This window comes from Pinus tabuliformis, chromosome 4_1 (assembly GCF_031772625.1).
Source record: "Pinus tabuliformis cultivar Carrire ecotype Pingquan chromosome 4_1, CPIR1, whole genome shotgun sequence".
In the NCBI taxonomy this organism is placed as follows: domain Eukaryota; kingdom Viridiplantae; phylum Streptophyta; class Pinopsida; order Pinales; family Pinaceae; genus Pinus; species Pinus tabuliformis.
The window spans coordinates 178,686,089-178,709,565 of record NC_142303.1 but is presented as its reverse complement, the minus strand read 5'-3'; the positions used below and the strand labels follow the sequence as shown (position 1 = coordinate 178,709,565).

At 35.3% G+C, this 23,477-nt stretch overlaps 2 protein-coding genes across 2 annotated transcripts; both read left to right on the top strand.

The window, feature by feature from the left end:
• The first annotated feature begins 4,035 nt into the window (after positions 1-4,035).
• On the top strand, positions 4,036-4,551 carry LOC149174772 (uncharacterized). Its single transcript, XM_089420957.1, has one exon. The coding sequence runs from the start codon at positions 4,036-4,038 to the stop codon at positions 4,549-4,551; it is 516 nt and encodes a 171-aa protein (XP_089277083.1).
• A 12,106-nt stretch (positions 4,552-16,657) lies between these two features.
• Positions 16,658-21,628, top strand: LOC149174771 (ran-binding protein 1 homolog c-like). The gene is made up of 5 exons (XM_089419409.1): positions 16,658-17,042; positions 18,166-18,317; positions 18,480-19,181; positions 19,398-19,504; positions 19,847-21,628. The coding sequence occupies exons 1-3, from the start codon at positions 16,867-16,869 to the stop codon at positions 18,614-18,616; spliced, it is 465 nt and encodes a 154-aa protein (XP_089275535.1). The 5' UTR covers positions 16,658-16,866; the 3' UTR covers positions 18,617-19,181; positions 19,398-19,504; positions 19,847-21,628.
• The last annotated feature ends 1,849 nt before the right edge of the window (positions 21,629-23,477 follow it).

Genomic DNA, 23,477 nt, shown 5'->3' with positions numbered 1-23,477 from the left:
AATAATCTCTTTTTCTTTGGGGTCACCTTTAGCTATGTTCATGGATATTTGATGATTTAAAACATTTGATAGTGGTCATAAGTTAGTAGCCAAATTACATAGCATGCTACATTCTCCATTAAGCACATTCATTTTTTGCTTTTGTTGAACAAGGAGGTTCATGAAATTTACATTAAGTGGCACAATGATATCCATTATCATGAGTATTGATGGAAATTAAATGAGGAGCTATATTATTACCATGGAGAGTTTCCTCATGTTCACAAAGGATCTTTTTGATCTCTGGAATTCATATGGGTTGAACCTTTCACTATTGTGCTTGCAAATAACACAGCAGAGATAAGGAAAATCATCTACAGTGGGTTGAGAGAAGATAGAATTGACCAAAGCATTGGATGAGACTTTAAATCTTGCCATTAATGAATTTGACCCAAAACTTGCTAGAACATGAACTCAAAGGCATAAAGAAGCATGCATTTATGTAGGCCGGAAATTTCACCCATTTTTTTCTTTAAACTTAGCTTAAATAACCGACATAATTTAATAAATCACAACATAAATAGACCTTTTTTATTGTTTTTCAAATACATCCATCTATAGACATGTCCTCTTTTTCTCACATGAACATTCTTACAATGTTATTAATAAATGCCTCAATATCAAAAGAACTTTCAGAAGTGATAACGCTAATATTCAATGTACATTTTCCCTAAATTTTTTCTGAAACAATTTACAATAAAGGCAATGTTCAACCAAATGAGTGTAGAATCTTCAATGTAAGCTGGTCGTGGTCCTCGTACTTAGCTTGAAGTAGCTCTAGTGACCAAATTTTCCATAGATCCTAACACACTAGATTGAAGTTGATGATCCCCACTTGATTGTCCACCCTACAATGCAAAGGTACTCTTCTCCCTGTTGGCCCCTTGAGTTGCGGTGGGGTTGTAGGAAGGGGAAGAGACCCAACTAGATGATATGAATTCAACTGTTGTCTTGATCTTCTTAGATCAACCTATTCCTATTCACCACACTATTGAACAACTACTCAAGATCACAATTCCACAATCCCAATATAAAAATATCATAAGTTCTCACAAGAATACATAGAATGTCTACAACCCCCATACAATGTTAGGGAACTAAAAAGATGACCCCCCTTACATAAGAATGTGTTCCTTTTATGGTGTTTTTTTAGGTGAGAATTAGATGTGACACTTGTTTTCACATGCATGAATGATTAATTATTTAATTCCATAAATTTGATTATTCACCAAGACACATGTCCTATCCACAAATTGGATCTCATGTATTTTTACTATTTTATTTAAAATATTTTTTTTTTCTTGCCCTATAGTTTCTAAATTTACTCATAGTTGTTCCCTGGGGTGTTTTTTTTCCCTCTTTTTTTTTGAACTTCTGCAAATCATCTCATTGTTATCTGCCATGAGTCCAAGTTAGTTTTAGTTACTTCGTTAAACTTATCTCTTTCAAAATTAATTGTATTTCTAGGATTCTCTCAACTAAGTGAGGTTCTTTTGATATTAATTTCTTTGAATTATTTATTTAAATAATTCAATTCTTGCACATGTCTATTTAGATTTTTGTTGACATAAGCTTACATCTATTTAACTTTAACTCCTTTTTTAAACATGATAATTAAAATTCACACATATATATACTTGCTTAGTTCTAACTTACACAAAACCCCCCTTTTAAGAATTAGTTTACTAACATTAACCAAACCATTTCTTTCAATTATTATGTTTTCATATGAAGCTTAGTTTTCAAAGGTAACACTAATTAAACTTCAGATTAACTTGGAACTCAATAACTTTCTAAGTTTTTCCCTTTAATCATACATAATATATCAATCCTCAATACTTATTAATTAACCACAATTACAAATTTCCTTATCCTCCATTCGGTGCCAAGAGTGCCAACCCTCTTTCTCTTCAAGAACCTCACATTCCAAGGGTGCCATTGGTTGTCCTTCAAATTCTTGTGATCCAAGATTTCCTTAGCCTCCATATAATACTAAGTGTGCCAACTCTCGTGCCTTTAAAGAGTCTCACATTTCGAGGGTTCCACAGGTTGCCCTTCAAACACTTATGATTTGAGTAGAGGAAAGAAATACTGGTGGAATGGAAACTTAATAGCTTCCTCGACGACCTTGTCGATAGTTTTGTGGTACTTAAAGATCAAACCTCCCCTTGATGCGCACCCCTCAATAGTTCCTTATGAGTAATCATATCCATGCTCCAACCTTCACGACATGGTACAACTTCAAGGATAAGAATCCTCTGCAATTCATTCTAAGCCAATATTGAAGTACTAGTAAGTATGGTCAAGGACATTGAAGATACCCCTCTAAAGATGTCTGTTCTCCTTCACCTACAACCCCACTACACATATGTCGGTTGTCTGGTCAACACTTACCAATGCCTACAAAACTGTAAGAACATTTATCAATATAATCCATATAAGCTTACCTACTATTTGCATCAATATAAAATATCAAAACATAAACATAAATCACATTGTAACTCAAACCGTCATGATATGGGTTGTGTCCATAATCCTCTTTTCCTACCACACTTACGAAATAGTTAGTAAACATTGATAAACATGATATAACTATCATATAGTGGGCATCTTAAATGATCACATGTAAATGCCATAGTCAACAACATTATCATTATAATGAAACTAAATATCATAATATCATGAAATACATGTCTCATCAAAATACAAAAAATGTTTGGATCATCATAATGATGTCCTCAAAGAATAATGTACAAGTCCAATGATGTCTCAAAGTCAGGATAGTGTAAATCTTAGGTCGGTTAGAGCAGAACAATACATACATCTCCTCTTAAATCTAGAATTTGTCCCGAAGCCTCAAAACAAGAAAGAAAAATAATGATACATCTCTTTGTCATCCTCGCAAGTGGCCAAACTTGGACTATAACTACCCCACTAGACCTTTACTTGGTCTACTAGTTGTCGTATAACCTGTAAAGTTGCTGGTCCAAAATGCAAATTGACTTTGTCCTTACTATTCCCTTGTTCATGACATGCGAATAACCCAAGTTAATAACATGCAAATGAGAGACTTATTCACTTTATTGCGCTGAGAGGCACATTTCTACAATGTAGTATGAGGGTGATGTGTGATTTTGTCCATGTTCAACGTGGATTTGACATGCATCCCTTCATCCCTTTTCTCCACTTCATCCCTTCTCTCCTCTTGTTGTTTTTTGGTTAAATCTTCAACGAGGAAGAAGTGTGAGCCTTTCAAGAGTTTATTTTTGCCCAAACGTTGGTGTTTGTCTTGTACGCTTGCCATGGTGAATTTTATGGGTCGAGGTCTCTCTTCACATATCCTCCCAACCCTTATTGCTTGACAAATTTGCCATTTCCAATGTAGTTTCCCTTTCAGAAAATCTCTTGTCAAATTAAGAGTACTTTCATTCTTCCCATAATCACTTATTCCCCTGATAATAAAGTTTGTTTTCCTGTCCTGTATTTCTTTGTGTTCTTTTTCCTGTGCTCTACGAGCATTTGTATCTTCTTCTTCCTCTATCCTTATGTAACCATTAGCGTCTTAAGCTCTAGCTTTGATTTTTTTTGGACTATCTTTCCAAATGTTCCTTTTTGCCTTCTTTTTGGAAATATCTATTTAGTGATATACTTGTACCTCTTCCTGAATTTGTTTGGAAATTATCACATCCTTATTTTTTAATAATAATAATAATAACAACTTTTCGATAGGGAAGTTTCTAAAGGTTTTAATTAAAAGATTTTATTAGGAGAGTACAATTTCAAACCAAACTATTTAATTGCAACTTCCCTCATCTTCATCGTTCTCATTCTCTAGATGCGGTTTGATAATAGATTTGGGGTTTAGGGTTTTAGTCATGGCGAAGAATGCGTTGCGCCCCTCCTTACCAAACTATTTAATTGCAACGTCCCTCATCTTCATTGTTCTCATCCTCTGGATGCGGTTTAATAATAGATTTGGGGTTTAGGGTTTTAGTCATGGCGAACAATGCATTGCGCCCCTCCTTACCAGTATCCCCTGTTTCTGCTTCTGATTCAGCTCCTGCTTCTATTTCCACTACTAAAAAAAGCAAGAAGCCCGACCCAGCGGAGCTGTTAGCTCTGTACGAGGCTAAGGGTTTGAACCCCACCGAGGCATCCCACCAGGCCATCAAGGACTTGCAGAACGTCATCTCAAATCTTTTGTATATCCGCGCACGCTCCTCGGAACGAGACCAATCCTCTCAGCAGGGCATCTCTTCAAAGATCGACTATATCAGCACCCGTCTCTCCTTGCTGGAAATGAAGGTCGATACCAAGCCCGACATAGCCCAGACCTTGGTTCTCGGAGTTTCAGCCAGTGCGCTTGTACATGCCACGCTTCACTTTTTTAGGGCTGCCTGCAACATATGGTCCGACTTTCGAAACTCCATGAAGGGAAATCCATATAGCCCAGACCTTGGTTCTCGGAGTTTCAGCCAGTGCGCTTGTACATGCCACGCTTCACTTTTTTAGGGCTGCCTGCAACATATGGTTCGACTTTCGAAACACCATGAAGGGAAATCCATAGCGCCGTGATTCTTGATTGAGGGTTAGTTCGCTACTCTAACCTGATGATTTTTTAATCAATTTTTTGCAGAGCTTATTTTCAGGGTCATGTCTTGTTTCATTACTTCTCAGTGTTTTAGTTCTGTTAAATATAGTTATATGGAATGCATATTCCATTTACATTTGGATTACCATGCCACAAAATTAATCTGTTTCGAAGGAATGACAGGCAGAGTAGCTTTGTGTGTTTTGAAAAGAGCTTTCCGTGGGCTCACATCACTTGTAAAACATTAATCACTTCCACACATATGCTACCCAACTTTTAACGACATTGCTGGATTTAGCTGGTTTGAGGAATTTGGACTTCCTTAATCGTGGCTTCAGAAGGCTATTATGATGTCAAACATGAGCTATTTATTTCAATTTCTAATTTGAAGGTATCTATGTTGGAAACTGGAGGAGTAGAAAAAAAATGTGCCACTTGCTCAGCTCAGGGAGCAGAAGTGTTTATGTGGGAATGAAAGAAAAGCCCTAATTTTGGTTAACCCGGGGAAGGGGTGAGTTCTTGTTGACTTCCTTGTGCTTTACTCTGCCTTGGCATATTCAGAAAACTCTACTGATATTATTTGCAATGTAAATAAATCCTATAAAGGAAATAATAATTGCTCGAAAGTGTGAGGAGTATCGACCACCCAACTGTCTATTAATGGGAATTGCTGAGCATTAAGTTCAGTACTCACCCAGGGTCATGCTGGGGAGTCATGCCAGTTATACTCACTACCATTTAATCTCGGATTTGATATGTCATATTTTGGATGGGTTGGCTATCTCTGCGGATGACAGAATCTTGAGTTTCACAACATTCAATGTACTCGACTTATTACATAGCTTGATGGTACTGGGTTACACACAACATAAATTAGGTCATGGATCATCCTACCTTATCCAGATAGTAGAATGTACTTAAACTTTTTCATTGCAAACAGATGGATATATATTTCTTAATAAATTAGTTTTTCTGTTACTGGCTTTTGCAAGTATATCTATATAACTGGCTATGTGTTATGAGCAATTTTGAGCTTTGGGATAGAGAAACATTATCCCATATTTTCTTAACAGATTTGAGTTTTGGGATAGAGAAACATTATTCCATATTTTCTTAACAGCTGAGAGTTAGAGTAATTATCTAAAAGTTTGAGAGGTCAAGATTTGGGGGAGGAAACCAAATCTTTATGGGAATTAGAGGTATTGGATTCTGTAAATTTTCCTTTTTGGATGGGTTTTATTTTCAGCAACCATCATCAGGATGAGTTTTATTTTCAGCAACCATCATCAAGGAAGAAAGTTTGTTTGATATTTTATGTTTTTGTGGATTTATTTTTATTTAATACCTTTTCAACATTTTTGGATCAACAATATTCTTTCTTTTTCTTTGGATGGCTGATTGGCATATTTTTAATCCACGCATTTAGATTCTTTGGTGGCTGATTGGCATATTTTTAATCCACTTATTTAGATAAAGTTACTTGTATACTTTTTAGCTTTTTAGTTAAAGTTAATGAGCTTTGTTTGTTTGGGGTAGTTCAATTGGCAATGACAATGGAAATGAAGTCTTACCGTCTAACCCAATCGGAATTCTTAGTTTCAAAAATCTTGTCCTATCCTCGATCGGGGTGAGAAGTTGAACATGATAAAGATGTAGTCTTACCAAACTTACAAATAATGAACTTTGTTTGTTTGTATGTATTTTTCTGTGTATTCATATGTATAAGAACGAATATCCTATACATGCCCTAGTCATTGGTGGAATCAATATAATAAAAAATGGAATTTTCAGATTTGGAATCCATTTTTTTCATGAAAAATCATTTATTATTATTATTATTATTATTTTTTATTTTATTTTATTTTATTTTATTTTTTATTTTATTTAATTAATTAATTAATTTATTTTATTTTATTCTGATAAATTTTGATTTATATTAATTTTAACATATATTTTGATAATATTAAAAGAATTAGTTTAATTTATCCGAAATCGGTCATGCAGGAACTAATTTAATTTCAACACATATTTTGATAATATTAAAAAATTTATTTTAATCTATCTGAAATATATTATACAGGGATTATTTGAATACTAAAATCTATAGAAATGTATATATTCTATATTTTTTTTGGATTCAAATTAATGATCTTTTTGGGAAAAATACATATTTTTAATCATTAAATCTATTTAATTAAAAAGTATATTTAACAAACAAATTAAAAACAAAAAATTGAAAAAAATACCTACTCTTTTAAAAAAAATGTTATATATAAATAATTTTAATCAATAAATACAAATTTATTGAAATAAATAAATCCACTATTGTTATTTTTTGCAAAGCTATAATTCTATATCCATAATAATGAAAGTTTTAGTGACTCGATCATCTTTTTGGGAAAATGAGCAAAATGACATTAATACTTCCAAGTCTATTAAGTTGATGGTTACTATTACAAAAGGTTCCAAATCGTTATAAAAATGTTCGACAAAGCATAATGTTTACATTTATGATCACAAAATATGATTGAGGTTGTATTTGTGTTTACATCTATGTAGTATAATATTAAATGTGGCAAAGCAAAAAACATAAAGTAAGTAGTATTAAATGTGGGAAAGCAAAAAACATAAAGCAAGTAGTAGATATTATTTATATTGATTTATTTAAGTAAATAATTCTTTTTAAATTAAAAATAATTATATATATAATTAAGATTTCAAAAAAAAATCCATGAATACGATTTTTATGACACTGTCATGTTGTTTATTATATATATATATATATTTATTTTGGTAAATAATTTTTTTATTAATTAAAAATAATTATATATGGTTAGGATTTTTGAAAAAATAAATGAATATTAGTAGCCTTTTTTGATATTTCTATGTTGCTTATACATTAATTATATCTATCTATCTATCTATCTATATATATATATATATATATATATATATATTTGGTAAATAAGTTTTTTTATTAATTAAAAATAATTATATGTAGTTAGGATTTTTGAAAAAGTAGATAAATATTAGGAGTGTTTTTTAGGCTGACATATTGTTTTTGAAAAAAATATTTTGTGTTTTTTGAGACTAGTAAGTGGTGTGCCAATAAAAAAACTAGCTACAATCATGATTATATAGAAAACTTTTTAAAGATTCAAGATTTCAAGGAGGGAAATGCCTTCTACATTGACATGATTTTCTTTGAGTTGATAGATTGTTCACTGGATTCTTGGATCAATGCCTTATTGCTTGTGGCCTCACTTTTTGGATTCTTTGTCTTGTGTGAAGACCACTTTGAAATCATTCATGTGAACCTTAAAACTAGATTGTGAAGAACTCAAGCTTAGTTGGTCTTTTTTCTTGCTTCAAACATAAACATTGTACAAAATATTAGCTCGATGAGTTGGTATATTTTTCATATATTTTCCATGCCATTCTTCTGCAAGAAAAGTTGGTCATGGATAATTCAGATCATGTTTCTTTTGGTAGGGCTTTTGCTTCAACTTCTTTTGATAGGGAGCTAGCCATTTTTTGTGGTAATGGATTTTATTGGTGCTATTTAAGAGACTTTTGCATAGGTTTTGTAGGATTTAGTGGGGGTTTATGGGATTTTCCTTCTGTTGATTGCATGCTTGATTCACCGTTGTCTTACTTTGGAGACACCTTTGGAGAGGAGAGAGGCTTGAACTTATTCCTAAATGTAGGGATTTGGTAAGGATTGTGAGGTACCTTGATTACTCAAATTTCTTTTTCTTTATGAAACTTTCCCAAATCATTTTTGCTCTTTTTGAGAAGGGTGTTCTTTAGACAATTCCTTGGTATTCATTGGACAATCCCTAATAAGACACTCTTATCCATGACAATGTGTGCATCTAAAACGAACATACTCATAATCTAGGGATTGCTTCCACTACAACAAAACCAGCGATTAGCGTCCCTTTTTACTTCTTTTTTTGCATCTAGAGCCCATTTTTGGTGCTATTTGCATCCATTTATCAAATATGGTGCAAAACTTGACACAAAATTTGCATCAAGTTTTGCACCAAATCTTACACCAAGTTTAGCACCAGGTATTGCAATAGGTTTTGCACCAAATTTTATGCCAAGTTTTGTGTCATCCTTTACACCAAGTTTTGTTCCAGGTTTTGCATCAAGTTTGGCACCTAATTTTGTTTGACATACTTTTGCATCCTCATTTGCATCCTTTTTGCACCTACACTTGCATCAACTTTTGCATCCTTTTTTGCATCTTTTTTTAAATCATTTTTTGCATCCATTTTTTCATCCATTTGTGCATCCCTTTTGCGCCAAGTTTTACATCGTGTTTTGTGTCTAGTTTTGCATAAAATTTTGCATCTACTTTTGTTGCATCCACTTTTCCCTCTTGTTTGGCATCCATATTTACATCCTCTTTTGCATCTATTATTGTACCCACTATTGCATCTAATATTTTTGTGCCACAATTAGCGCCTAGTTTGGCACCTCCTTTTGCACCCACTTTTGATTATAATTTTGCATCCACGTTTGCATCCTCATTTGCATCTAGGTTTTCATCAACTACTACATCTATTTTTGCATCCCTTTTTGTATCCAATTTTGGACCGGGATTTGCATCGGGTTTTGTGTCTCGTTTTGCATCTACTTTTGCATCAACTTCTATTGCATCCACTTTTGCACACAATTTTGCATCCACTGTTGCACCCATTTTAAATTTCACTTTTTGCATCCCTTTTTACATCTTCATTTGCATCATACTTTGATTCTTTTTTTGCATCTATCATTACATCCACTTTTGTTATGCCACAATTTGCACCATGTTTTGCACTCGTTGTTGTATCCACGTTTGCTTCCAATTTTGCATCCATGTTCACATCCTCTTTTGCATCAAATATTGCATCTATTTTTGCATCCACTTTTATGTCAGGTTTATGCATTGGGTTTTGCATCTCGTTTTGTATCTACTTTTGCATCTACTTACATTATATCCATTTTTTGCATCCAATTTTGTTTTGCCTGTTGCATCAATGTTTGCTTCCACTTTTACATCCATTTTTGCATCTTATTTTGCATAATTTTTGTCTATTGTTACATCCACTTTTGTTGCACCATATCTTGCACCTACCATTGCAACCACATTTGCTTCCACGTTTGCATCCCCTATTGCATCCACTTTTGTTTCATCCATTTTTGCATATACTTTTGTTTCCGTTGTTGCATCCACATTTGTTTCACCACAATTTGTGCCAAGTTTTACACCTACCATTGGACCCATGTTTGCTTCCACTTTTGCCTTCATGTTTGCATCCAAGTTTGCATTGACAACTGCATCTACTTTTGCATCCACTTTTGTGTCAGGTTTTTCATGTTGTTGTGCATCTACTTATGTTGTATCCACTTTTCGTCCAATTTTATTTCTATTGTTGCCCCCATTTCTATGTTCGCTTTTGCATCCCTTTTCCAACACTCATCATATTTTCTGCATTGATGATATTCCTTATGGCATTGACAATTATGAACAATTCATGACAATGTCAATAATATTGACAATGATGAAAATGAAGATGATGGCGATGACATGAATTGTGATTATGATGATAAAGACGATAGTGGTTACAATGACAATGATGATGATGGCAATGATTATGATGATTACGATGCTAATGACGTTGGCGAATCTTCCCAATTTTAGATGTTGTCATTGTCATAATCATAAGCATTATCTTTGGTGTCATGATCATCATTTTCATCTAGGTCATCATCAAAAACAATAATGGCATGAATGATGATGATGCATGATTACAACAATGTCGATAGAAATTACAGTAATGATGATGATGGGGATGATAAAAATGACAATGACGATGATAATGGTGGTGATGATGATCATCATCGATCATCTGTCAAAAATAGAGTTGTTATTTCTCTCACGTATATCAATGTGTCCTAAACAACCCTTTTCTAGCACTGATCACATTTTTTGGGTTGATGATATTTCTTACAACATCTACAATTATGAACAATTGCAAACAATGTCCATAATGATGATGATGATGGCATGAATGGTGATTATGATGATAATGTAATGATGGCAATAACAATGACAAGGATGATGGTGATGATGATGACAATGATTATGATAATGAGAATGACCTTACAATCTTATGGATTCATGAACAATTACTAGTTTCAATACCATCTTTTGGATACGTATTACTATCATACTTTTTAAATTTTCTGTCTCTCTTGAGGTATCTTACTATAATGGTGTTGTCAACACTAGAAAGATATCTTGTTGTAATGGTGGTTCTAATGTTAGCACTAGCAAAGTTTAGTAGGGAGGATGCTACTACAAGAGGAATTCCTTCTAAGTGACTATGGCATTCAAAATGAGGCTTTATGGGCTGCTTTTTAACACATGTTCTCATGCTCATATAAAATTAATGTGAAAAGTTGCTTTAATTGGTTCCCATGCATAATTGATATTGATAATGGGGTGGTATAAAATTGTAATGGGCATATCCGTTAGTTAGTTATGATGGGTCAACAACATTGAAACCATCCAAGTGACATTTCACCTTGGAACAATCGTCGCTCGTGCGAAAACACGAAGTTTATGTAAATGAAAGTTGTGATTGTAGTGGAATTAAAACCATCGAGAAATATCAAAGAAGACGCTGCCTACCAGTTTTGAAAGACAACTAAGGCATTGAACAACTATTTGCGTTAGGATGTAGTGAGGGAATCGAAGGAAATTTGGTAGCCCTAAGTTGCCATTACTATTGCCAATCACACATTCAATAGTAACCATAAAAGGTAGCCACATATAAATAGAACCTCGAGGTGTTGACAGTCAGAATCTATTGTAATAGCTTTGACGTATATATAGTTTTGTGTTTAGATGAGAATGAAGTGGGCTTCATCCAGGGTTCGGCTCAATCCTCGTCCATTCCATGCAGTGGTGTTTAATTCGCCAAGCAAGAGAATATTACGTGAGTGTTCAGAGTTAAATCAACAGAAATCAAGGACGTGTGATTGTCAAATTATTGCTCCTCCCTTATGATTGAGCGCTTGATGTGATGGTCATTATCCTTGGGTGATACTTTTATTCCCCATTTTCTATTGAAAAAGTAGCGTTTTTCTGTTCGATTATGATAGGATTGGATGAACGTCGGTTTGGGTGGATGTAGGCCCATGTTTTTTTGTGGTGATCTTCAAATGTCTTGAGGATAAGAAAAAAAAATCCTTGACCAAGGTCCATGGTTTTGGGGATGAGTTGGTCTTCTAGTGAAGCCATGGTTTCCCAACTTCAATCCTCTCACTATGTTGCCGATGACTACTCTAGTATGGGTAAGATTCCCAGTTTTCCCATTCACTTTACCCATCTAGATCTCTTAGAAAAAGTGGGCAATTTTATTGGAAGATTCGTCAAAGTAGACAGGGAAATACTTTTGAAAGGCATTTTCACCTACGTTTGCATATGTGTTTAGGTAGATCCCAATGAAGTTTTGCGAGATAAAATTGAGCTCAAGTGGATGGGAATTGTGTATTCTGGTTCAGTTATTCTGAGCTTTCAATGGAAAATTTTGACTCTATTTTGGCTTACAGGCAAGATTTCATAAACTAATGCTCTCTATAAATGGACTAGACAAGGTTGTGCTCAAAATTTTGTTTAAAAAATGGCAGAGTTTGGGAAGAAGTTATTTAAGTTAATGGATCATCATTCAGATGCATTTCGAGTGGTTTTATTGAATGATTTCTGTCTCAGTTCCGCACATTTAAAAGTTTTGGAGAATGGGAATTGATCATTCTGGTATTTGATGGTGTTCTATTCAAATTACACAGAAGAAGATAGAAAGCTAGGGCTCACAACCCCTACCTAAGAAATTCTGGTATTTGATAGTGTTCCCCCGACCAACCAATTGTTAGGCTCACAACCCGGCTAGGCAAGGTCAAGTTTAGGAACAACCTAGCTAGGCGAAGTTAGAGAGTACCGTAGTTAAGCGCTGCAGGGTCAAAGAGAGAAGGTGAAGGGTTGGATGCCTCACCGATCAATGGGCTAAAGTAGGGGTTGGGTGCTTTGTCAAGCCCCCCCCCCGCTTCTTATTCACCAGTGTCGTGTCGAGAGCAAGGAACATTCTGGAAAATTCAATATTAAGCATCAATCTGCGATGAAACAGGGGATTCCTCTATAATCGGCTATGGGCTTATCTAGAAGGGCACCTCCTGGCCTTATGACTGGCATCTACACCTCCTTCCTTCCATATGCTAAGGTCAATGGTGAAGTGGGTCTAATCTCTTGCTATGGAACTTCATGCATGGACAAGGAATCAATATCTACCTACTATGCCAAGGGGACTATTAGAAGGGTACTAAATAGGACTAAAGACTATTGGCTATTGGAATGGCTAAGTTATACTAGATCTAGATCTTTATCTCGGTAGAGAAGAGAGTAAAGAAGTGAAACGTAGAGATGCGAGTATCATATGTCTAGACGAGTATAATATGTATAGAGCTCGAAGAGAATGAAATTCTCTGAGAGCTAGCCATGGCTCAAAGAGCCTCTTTTTAGTTGTTGAATTTAATGTCGACTGCTTTCTCCTTTCCCTTATTTCCTCTCTCTTATTCTTTTTTCTTTTCTCCTTTCTCTTATTCCCCTGTCCTTTCCCCCCTCTCCCTACCCGTACCCCACCCTCGCTCGGACGGCCCTCAAGCGTGCCTTCCCCTATCCTCGCCCTATGATCGCTTACCGCTTATCTTTTTTCTTGAACTCGTACCTTTGATGGTTCCTCCGGAGAGCGTTCCATTCTCCTGCGGTGCCGCCCCTTACCTCTTTCAGAGTAAGATAGACTTCTTTCTTCAAACAAGTAACAGTTGTTCGAAAAAAAAGAACAACCAACAACACCCAAAGTACTCATACCGACTTTCTCTCCTACCGAACCGAAGCAAAGCGTAGGTAACCGACTTTCTTTCTCTCGATACGGCAACCGAAGCGAAGCGTAGGTAACCGACTTTCTTTCTCTCCTACCGAAGGTAACTACCAAAGGTAGGCATTCATCTACCGAAGGGAGGAGGACAGGTAACTGACTTTCTTTCTCTCGATACGACAACACAACTACCAAAGGTAGGAATTCTTTCCGGCATCTTTCCAACTCTTGCTCTTACCTCTCTTTCCAAAGGAAGGAAGGGGGGTGTGGGCGGAAGGAAGGATCAGCTTCCTTCCCACCGCCAATGAAGGAAGGGGGTTGTAAGGAAAATATTATTAGTGCCAAATGAAAATTTATGTTAGGGATGCTTTCACATAGTTAGTTTTGTAATTATTATAAACATCACATACATAACAACCACAAATAAAAAAAGTATGTAATATATAAGAACAAAACTAATGAAGTTGTTAGTACTAAAATGAGGCATATACTATCACATATAATCTTAGATATACTTAGTGTGAAACACCATGACATCAATGTCTGAGCAATTTGTAAATGTGCAACAAGGGCTCAATAGGGGGCTAATATTTATTTGATAGTCACGTTCTTGGCTTTGTTGCTTCATTTGAAGGAAGGAGGACACTATTGAATTATTTCAATTACATGGTTCACACCTTCCAAGTATTAGTTAACTTGCCTAAAAAGGTTCCTAACACAAGTGATCAATGCAAATATCACCCATAGGTTACTTTTGTTCACAAAACTTAACTCTCCCACTTTATTTTTGTAAAGACCCACTAATTCAAGTGTAGCCATGGTAGTTGATGCACAACCTCATGTGCACCAAAAAACATCCCATAACCAACCTCCTCGAACCAAGCTTACCCTTCCACTCCTAACACCAAAATGTGCAACACTTATCATAGGGTCCAAGGGGTATTGTCCTTGGTGACCTCTCATCACTATTGATAACTAGGGTTGAAATGTCACACCCCATGCTTGTGAAACATCTACATCATTTGGCACATTGAATTCCATCCATGCGCACCAAGTTCTAATATGCATGCATGCTTATCCTATATCTGCTTATATTTAGGAATGCCAACCATGACATAACCATTACAATATCTTTCTTCTTATTCTTCTTCTTCTTATTACTATAGAAAAAAAGGACCCTTTTGTTATTCACGAGGAAGAAAAAAAGCACAAACATTGACAAAAAGATTGTAACTTCTGTCATTACAATGGGTTGCCAGAAGACAAGGCATCACGACCCAGAAGAAGAGAAAAAGAAGTTGTTGTAAAACCAGGGTTTTACAATTTTTTTTTCTTCTGCAAATTATAAGACTGACTAGAAATGACAATAGCATGCAACCAAAAATTGTAGAAAGTGTATTATACAACCACGAAGAGGGCCCTACTATGAGAAAAACGAAGACAGTGACTAGAATGACATTAGCCTGTAACAAAAAATTCCCGAAAGTGTATTATACAACCATGAAGAGGCCCCTGTCAAGAGAAAAAGAAAGACATTGTATTTGAGGCTAATTGAAAGCTGAATGTAGACTCACTTGAAATTTATAGTAAGCTAGTTGATAGCTAATTGAAAATTTGACTTAAAGCTGATCCATATTGGTATATGGGCATCGAATGAGAACTTTGAACTGGGTTGCCAACTAATTCATAATAATATATGTAACCTGTCTCCAGACAAATAATTCTTTTTTAGAGAGAATCTACAGTTGTATTTAGCTCCCTATGGATGTGATGGAAATTGATTTCCTAGAAGTGGTTCTTTAACTCCACAATTTTGCTTTTCCAGGAGGATAAACTTATAACTTCCAACTATGCTTTACTGTCATTTTTTTTGGCTCCATTACAATATTTGTATGTCAACAACATGGCACACTACAACCAAGAAGATGAACAATTACATCATTAAGAGTTACAAAACCATCTTGCCATCGAATAACCAACATTAATTAAACAACCATTTAACAACATAATAGCAATTACACTATATATATATATATATATATATATATATATATATATATATATATATATATATAGATCACATTACACGTATAAATACCGCATTTCAATAGAAGTTAGATGAATTGCGCTAGTCCCAAAGTTTTGCTTTGACTTGAAATTAAACTCTTCTTCACTTTGTGATTTTTGTGTTATCCACTAGCATAGACCCATCTTAAATATAGATATAATATGAGCGGAGAGGGATCCAATTTCTTCATTGGCAATTATTTTTTATGAGCAAACATTATTTAAATGTTTTGTATTTTTTTTTTTTAATTTTTTTTTTTTAATTTATTTTGGCGGACACTAGCAAAATTTCAAATTTGATGATGGACAAACATCGCTGTAACCATACTAGGCTGTAGAGTGAGCTTGGCATATTCATATTATTTTCATCCTCAACATTGAGGATTGTGTAAAGCTCAGTGGAAGATGCCCCTTGGAATGATGGACAAACATGGCTGTAACCATACTAGGCTGTAGAGTGAGCTTGGCATATTCATATTATTTTCATCCTCAACATCGAGGATTGTGTAAAGCTCAGTGAAAGATGCCCCTTAGAATAGTTTTGATGCCCCCAAAATGACTTCCATTCTCAACCCCTCCCCATGACATTTGAACTTAAGACCTCGTAACAACTAAACCCCATACAAACCAACTACCCTACAACTTATCATGGATCAACCACAACAATACTTATTATAATAATTTAAAACCAATATTTCTAATTACTTTTCCATATTTATCTCATTTACAAACCCCTCAACCCCATCCCATTATTATTACAATAAACACAATAATATATCACCGAGGAAAGAGTTCAAAATTGCGAAAACAAAAAACGCACAACAACCTCTGGTCCCAACATGACAACATGAATGAAGTAGGCCTCTCATGTTGGAGATGATTTAGGGGTTATTCCATGGCCTTCTCTCCCTTTGAAACCCCCCAACCATCCCTGTAATAATTTATTATATTATCTTTAACGATGCTACTTTTACTCTCAATCTTTAACAGCTACCGGCCTTCCCTCTTCAAAACCCTTATATAGAGTGTTTTCTCTCCATCGACCTCAAAAACCCTTATATGAGTGTTTTCTCTCTGTCGACCTCTTTGCCCTTTGCCTTCGAAGCATTTTTGCACAGTTAAATCCTTTGTCCAAAATCCTCGGGGTTTCACATTCGTGTCTGATATTGGGCGAGTTTCTGGCATATTTTGGATCCATCGATTTCATTCGAGCCCTCCCTCTGTGCACTATCTGGTATTGGGATGGCTGGAACTCAGGAGGATCCTGTTCTTACACGGGCAGTAGATGACGATTCGAGAGAGAACGAGGATGATGCTGGAAAGGAAGAGGACACTGGAGCTCAGGTTTCACCCATTGTTAAGCTTGAGGAGGTTACTGTCACCACGGGTGAAGAAGAGGAGGATGTCCTTCTTGACATGTAAATTTCTTAATCCATGGCTATTTCATGATTTTGTTTTCTCAGTTGAAAGTTGTTTTCATGGCCTCTTCGGTGGCCCTTTTCCTGTGCACATAAATGGGACCTTGACTATAAGGAAGATGCATTTGGGCAGTTATTTACTTCTAATTTTTCTCCTTTTTAGTAAGATCTATTTTTATCGGGTTCTCGATGTTTTGTTTGCCTGTTGATGATGATCGGATTTGTCATTTCAATGGGGTGCTGAAGAAACTCTATGGTAGATGCATTTAGCGGGCTATGGTTTGTTTTATTGGGTAATTAGGGTTTTGCTTTTCTGTGTATTTTGTGAGTTTCTTGTTGTTTTGATGTCCCATTGATATTTTGATCAGCATTTTTTGATCTCATTATGGCCTGTAATAATTGTTTTCCTATGTTGATAGGCTGCCGATGAAGATTTTTTCGGGGATGCATTTGATGGTTTATTTGTTATCATTGGGGGTTTTGTATTTTGACGAGTCTTTTTATATTTTGTTGAACTATAGGCCATCCTTTTTTCAATGTCTTTGAAGAATCTATGATGGTTTCTCTGTTATTCTGGTTTAGTGGGGGGTGTGGTGGTCATTTGTTATTGTTAAGCATACGGGGTTTCGTATTTTTTGGTTTTTGGATTAGCCATTGAATACTGAATTGGGCCTATTTGATAATCTGTCTTTTGGTTATTGGCATTAGGGTGACTTGTCTTTTTATGTTGTCAGGTGGTATGAGTCAGGCATATGTCTGTTTTGGTCTTCTGTCAACTGTTTTCGTTGAATTTCTATGATGTTTTGAACAGGCTGTTGATCATTTCTGTACTTTATGGGGATGTATGGGATGAGCATTCTTTTGTTATTAAATAGTTGATGATTTGTATTCTTACATGTTTGATGTTATTATTGAGATTTTTTGTGGGATCCTTTTCGGTAATGTTAAGGAATATCTCCTGTGTTTTTAATAGGTCGTTGGTAATTTATCTTTGAATGCATTTGATATGGTGGGATATTGCGGACGTTACTTCTGATGGATGCCATGGGCTCTTAAAATGATCCTAATGCAGTTTCATTGTTTATTAATATTCCCATTATTTTTTATATGTTTGACCCTGCAGGAAGGCGAAGCTGTACAGGTTTGACAAGGATGGGAATCAATGGAAGGAGCGTGGTGTAGGAACAGTAAAGTTTCTTAAGCACAAGGATACTACAAAGGTTCGGCTGGTCATGAGGCAATCCAAGACATTGAAAATATGTGCAAACCATTTAAGTATGTAAATTTGTTTGTTTGTTTTTTTTTTTTGTGTAATTTCCCCCTTGAGATTGTAATAGCTTATCTTACGTCCAAGTTTTAAGAGGCTTTCTGTGCCGAGAATTTGTGTTGATCCTTATTATCTGGATTATATTGTTTTTTTTTTTTTTTGCCTTGCAGTTCATTCCCCAATGTCACTTCAGGAGCACACAGGTAGTGATAAAACTTGGGTCTGGCATGCAACTGATTTCTCAGATGGGGAACTGAAGGAAGAACTCTTCTGCATTCGTCTTGGCTCTGTAGACAGTGAGCACTAATTGTGCAGTTTACAATATTCTCATGAACGCCTTTGGGAAGGTAGGGGATGTAGATGAAGCTTGTCAGCTTTTCGAGAGAATGGTAGCAGAGGGCATAAAACCTGATGTAAAATCATACACTATTCTCATAGGCAGTCTTTGTATGGTTGATAGGGTAGATGAGGCTTTTCATTTCTTTGTAGAACTGAAGTCTAGTGGCTTGAAGCCTGATACAATCGTGTATAATATCATCATTGATGGACTGGGCACAACTGAAAAGTTGGAGGAAGCATTTAAAGTTTTTGAGGAAATGAAGAACAATGGTTCTATCCCAAACTTGTTTGCTTACAATTCCTTGATAGGTCACCTTGGAAAGGTTGGTATGATGGAGGAAGCAGGTGAGGTATATGCAGAACTCCTTTCTAGGGGTTATGAACCAAATGTTGCTACCTACAATGCACTAATTCGCACGTTTAGCATAGCAGGCAGAGTGGATCGTGCATATGCAATCTTTGAAGAGATGATGGCCAGCGGTTGTGAGCCAAATCCATTAACATATTCTAATCTACCAAATGAGTTTTGAAAGGTGACGAGGATGTTTTTATTTTTTCTCACTTTGATGCATTCTGGGTTTCCATCTATAGAGAACAATATATGATTATCCTTAAGATTATTGGTCTTTTCTTCTACTGTGAAACAATTACATACCAAAATTGATTCTCAAAAGACTGGATCCTTTTATTTCTGGATCTCTCTGCTGTTTGCTGTTTTAACAGTTTCTTTCCTTGTTATCAAATTTCAGTGTTGGTGATGGTTTAACAGGATTATGATGTTTTGTGGTGAATACCACTCCACTTTGGTGCAGGCAATTCACTTGTGATCTGAGATGATTATGGAACAACACACAAGGTAATAGTGAATGGCGTTAGTTCTTTGGGAATCTGGGTTTCCTTTGTTGTTATGGTTATTGACGCTAAAGCTGACATAATTTCTTGCAGTTTTAATACATCAATGCATAAGAGATTCTTCTTGCAGTCATGATATTTTCTTTTCCTTTATCAATTTTGAACTTATCTTCTTTGTTGCAATCTTTGCCACTGAAAAAACTATCTTCTGTTCATTATTAATACTGCTTTCTCATTCCTAGAATTTCCTACTTGCTGCAAAGTTCCCGCTTATAATTTGCTGAAAGTTCTTCTGTCGTAAAGTACTAATGTTCAGGATTAACTAGTTTGAGCTTGTCTTTTCTAGATGTGTGCAGAAGTGCATAACAAATGCTCAAAGCTACAATCACATAGTTGAAGATTGATGGTGGCATAATAGCCTTGACACGAAATTTATTGAAGACAAACGAGGAGATACTGTGGCAGAAACAAATTGGGAGGTTTTTAAAAAAATTATCGGATTAATGGGTGTAGTGCCCTGAAGGGCCAGACTTGTCCTCAAATTGAAAAGGAAATGTAAGCTTCATAAACTACAAGAATATCTTGAGCTACGTGGGAGCTGTGAAAATCTTCCATATAAATAGACAAAATCACTGTAACAGAATATAAATTTGCTATTGAAAAAATTAGGAGGGCTTCATTTATAGGCAAGGCAACAGAAGATGAGATTTGAAAGACTATTTGTGAAAAAGATAATTAAGATTTGCTGCAAAGTTCTCGCTTATAATTTACTGAAAGATCTGCTGTCATAAAATACTAATGTTCAGGATTAACATAGTTCAAGGCTTCAAGCTGGTCTCTTCTGGATGTGTGCAGAAGCACATAACAAATGTTCAAAGCTATAACCTCATAGCTGAAGATTAATGGTGGCATGATAGCCTTCACAAGAATTTTATTGAAGACAAATGAGGAGATACTGTGGCAGAAACAGAGAGGAAGGTTTTGAATATTTTATCAGATTAATGGGTGATGTAGTGCGCTGAAGGGTCAGACTTGTTCTTGAATTAAAAAGGAAATTTAAGCTTCATAAACTACAATAATATCTGCACCTATTCAGAGAATACAGGACAAGCTATATATGCTAAGATTCAAGATGGGCATGGGGGCTGTGAAATTTCTTATGTGGAATTAGGCAAAATCCCTTTAGCAGAACATAAAATTGCTATTGGAGAAATTAGGAGGGCTTCAATTATAGCCAAGGTTCGAGACTAGAAAGACTATGCATGACAGACATAGATGAGTTCAGTACATGGGACTCCTGGATGTCTCGGAAAACTTTCAGATTCAGAGTTCTAAGGAAGATAATATAAGTAACATATGAAGTAGGTTCAGATGTTAGCAAAGATGAAGCTGGACGTGAAAACATTTTATGGTGAATTTGAGTCTGGCAGCATTGGAAGTACAGGACTTGTACATTAACTTTGTAAAATTATCTCCAAGTACAGATACAAGTCAATCTACAATTACTACCTCCAGAATCAAACAGTGGAAATATTATAAATTATCTCAAGATTCAGAAAAAGAAATTTGAAATTAGCATGGATGTGAGGCCAGCTGGATTAAATAATGCTCAGAATTTATGGTGTTTAACTTTTCGCATGGCTGTACAAGAAATACAAGATGAGATTTGTAGGAGAGTATTATGCACACTTTTTCTTGTCAGTGGACCAGGTGATAGAATTATCAGTATGACTATCGTAAAAATGTTGGCAAATAGAGAAGGTTAAAGCCTTTCAAATAGTGTGGTGATGCAGCATGTATACTCCCTTGAAGAAGGGTAAGTGTATGCTTGATCAATGTATTCGTTCAGATGGGCTGGTAATCATTTTCCTCAAATCTAGACCAAGAGACATTCCTTCCCATACTGTTTACTGTTGCTAAACTCTCATTGCCATTAGAGATTATAGAGACACTACTGTTAATGTGACAGAAAATTGACCTCCAGATTTTTTTGTTGTTGGAGAATTGCTTCACATATTATTACACAGAACAAAGAGTTACAACATGCAAATATGGTTTATCTTTTTTCAGGTAATATGGACGGTAATAAACAAAAGGCTCTACCTTTTGAGATTGAATTTCATATAAATTTTGACTGGTAAATGTTATAATTTTGGCTTAGATTTACTTTTCTGACAGTGCAAAACTTGAAACATCACAAAGGGAAGTTAACAGTTCCATGTTCTCATAGTTGGAAACGCTGCATTAGGTGGTTGGAACTTTGCCATATTAAGTCATGTCAAGAATGCTGTCACAGTCCTATGTAAACCTGCAGGAAGCTTATTTCCATGAAGCCATCTAGTATAGTTGCTAACCTCATTGAAGAGCGGAGGACTCTGGGGCATGTGATACGTTGGAAAGGGTGTAGATAGAGGGCTCTTCATAATTTGCTAGTGTGACGAACATAAAATTGCTATTGGAGAAATTAGGAGGGCTTCAATTATAGCGAAGGTTCGAGACTAGAAAGACTATGCATGACATACATAGATGAGTTCAGTACATGGTACTCCTGGATGTCTCGGAAAACTTTCAGATTCAGAGTTCTAAGGAAGATAATATAAGTAACATATGAAGTAGGTTCAGATGTTAGCAAAGATGAAGCTGGACGTGAAAACATTTTATGGTGAATTTGAGTCTGGCAGCATTGGAAGTACAAGACTTGTACATTAACTTTGTAAAATTATCTCCAAGTACAGATACAAGTCAATCTACAATTACTACCTCCAGAATCAAACAGTGGAAATATTATAAATTATCTCAAGATTCAGAAAAAGAAATTTGAAATTAGCATGGATGTGAGGCCAGCTGGATTAAATAATGCTCAGAATTTATGGTGTTTAACTTTTCGCATGGCTGTACAAGAAATACAAGATGAGATTTGTAGGAGAGTATTATGCACACTTTTTCCTGTCAGTGGACCAGGTGATAGAATTATCAGTATGACTATCGTAAAAATGTTGGCAAATAGAGAAGGTTAAAGCCTTTCAAATAGTGTGGTGATGCAGCATGTATACTCCCTTGAAGAAGGGTAAGTGTATGCTTGATCAATGTATTCATTCAGATGGGCTGGTAATCATTTTCCTCAAATCTAGACCAAGAGACATTCCTCCCATACTGTTTACTGTTGCTAAACTCTCATTGCCATTAAAGATTATAGAGACACTACTGTTAATGTGACAGAAAATTGACCTCCAGATTTTTTTGTTGTAAAGAAAAATATACTCTATATAAAAAGTCAAATGCGGATGTAACCATGGATGCAAAATTGAAAGTAAAATTGGATGTTAAACTAGGAATTAATACAAAATGCAAACAATTGACATACAAAGTGTTTTAAATTAGAAGTGAAAAATTGTGCAATAGTTGACACAAAGAAGGGAACAAAACATGGCATACAAAAGGATATCAAATTGGGCAAAAACAAGGACACATAAATGGGCACCAAATTAGATGCAAAAAAAGACAACAACTAGATGTAAAATAAGATGCAAAGTTGAGCGTTAAAAAGAAGCAAAAAACGTTACAAATTAATATGCCAAATGATGATGCAAATAATGGTGTAAATTTGGGATGCAAACTTGGGTGCAAAAAAGGAAAAAAAAAAGATGTAAGAAAAGACATAAAACAAGATGCAAAATGGGGCTGAAAAAAGGTGAAACCAAGGATGCCATAATGGATGTAAAAAATGATTTCTAATCACATGCAAATTTAGGCTCGAACTCAGACACAAAATTATATGCAAATGTGGACACAAAATGAGGCAAAAAAAGATGCAAATTTGGATGGTGAAAACGATGTAAAACTAGACACCAAAAAATGCAAAATTGGATGAAAAAGTCGGTGTAAATAATGGTGCAACATTCGACACAAGTAGACACAAAAAAATGATGCAAAAAAGGGCATAAAATAGCTTAAAATTGGATGCAAAACTTGGTGCA

What these genes read in the sequence shown, in the direction of transcription:
- LOC149174772 (XM_089420957.1), top strand. Translation starts at nt 4,036, where the DNA reads ATGGCGAACAATGCATTGCGCCCCTCCTTACCAGTATCCCCTGTTTCT.
- LOC149174771 (XM_089419409.1), top strand. Translation starts at nt 16,867, where the DNA reads ATGGCTGGAACTCAGGAGGATCCTGTTCTTACACGGGCAGTAGATGAC. An exon ending in GAGGATGTCCTTCTTGACAT is followed by an intron (nt 17,043 to 18,165) that starts GTAAATTTCTTA and finishes TTGACCCTGCAG; the next exon opens with GAAGGCGAAGCTGTACAGGT. An exon ending in AATATGTGCAAACCATTTAA is followed by an intron (nt 18,318 to 18,479) that starts GTATGTAAATTT and finishes TTTGCCTTGCAG; the next exon opens with TTCATTCCCCAATGTCACTT.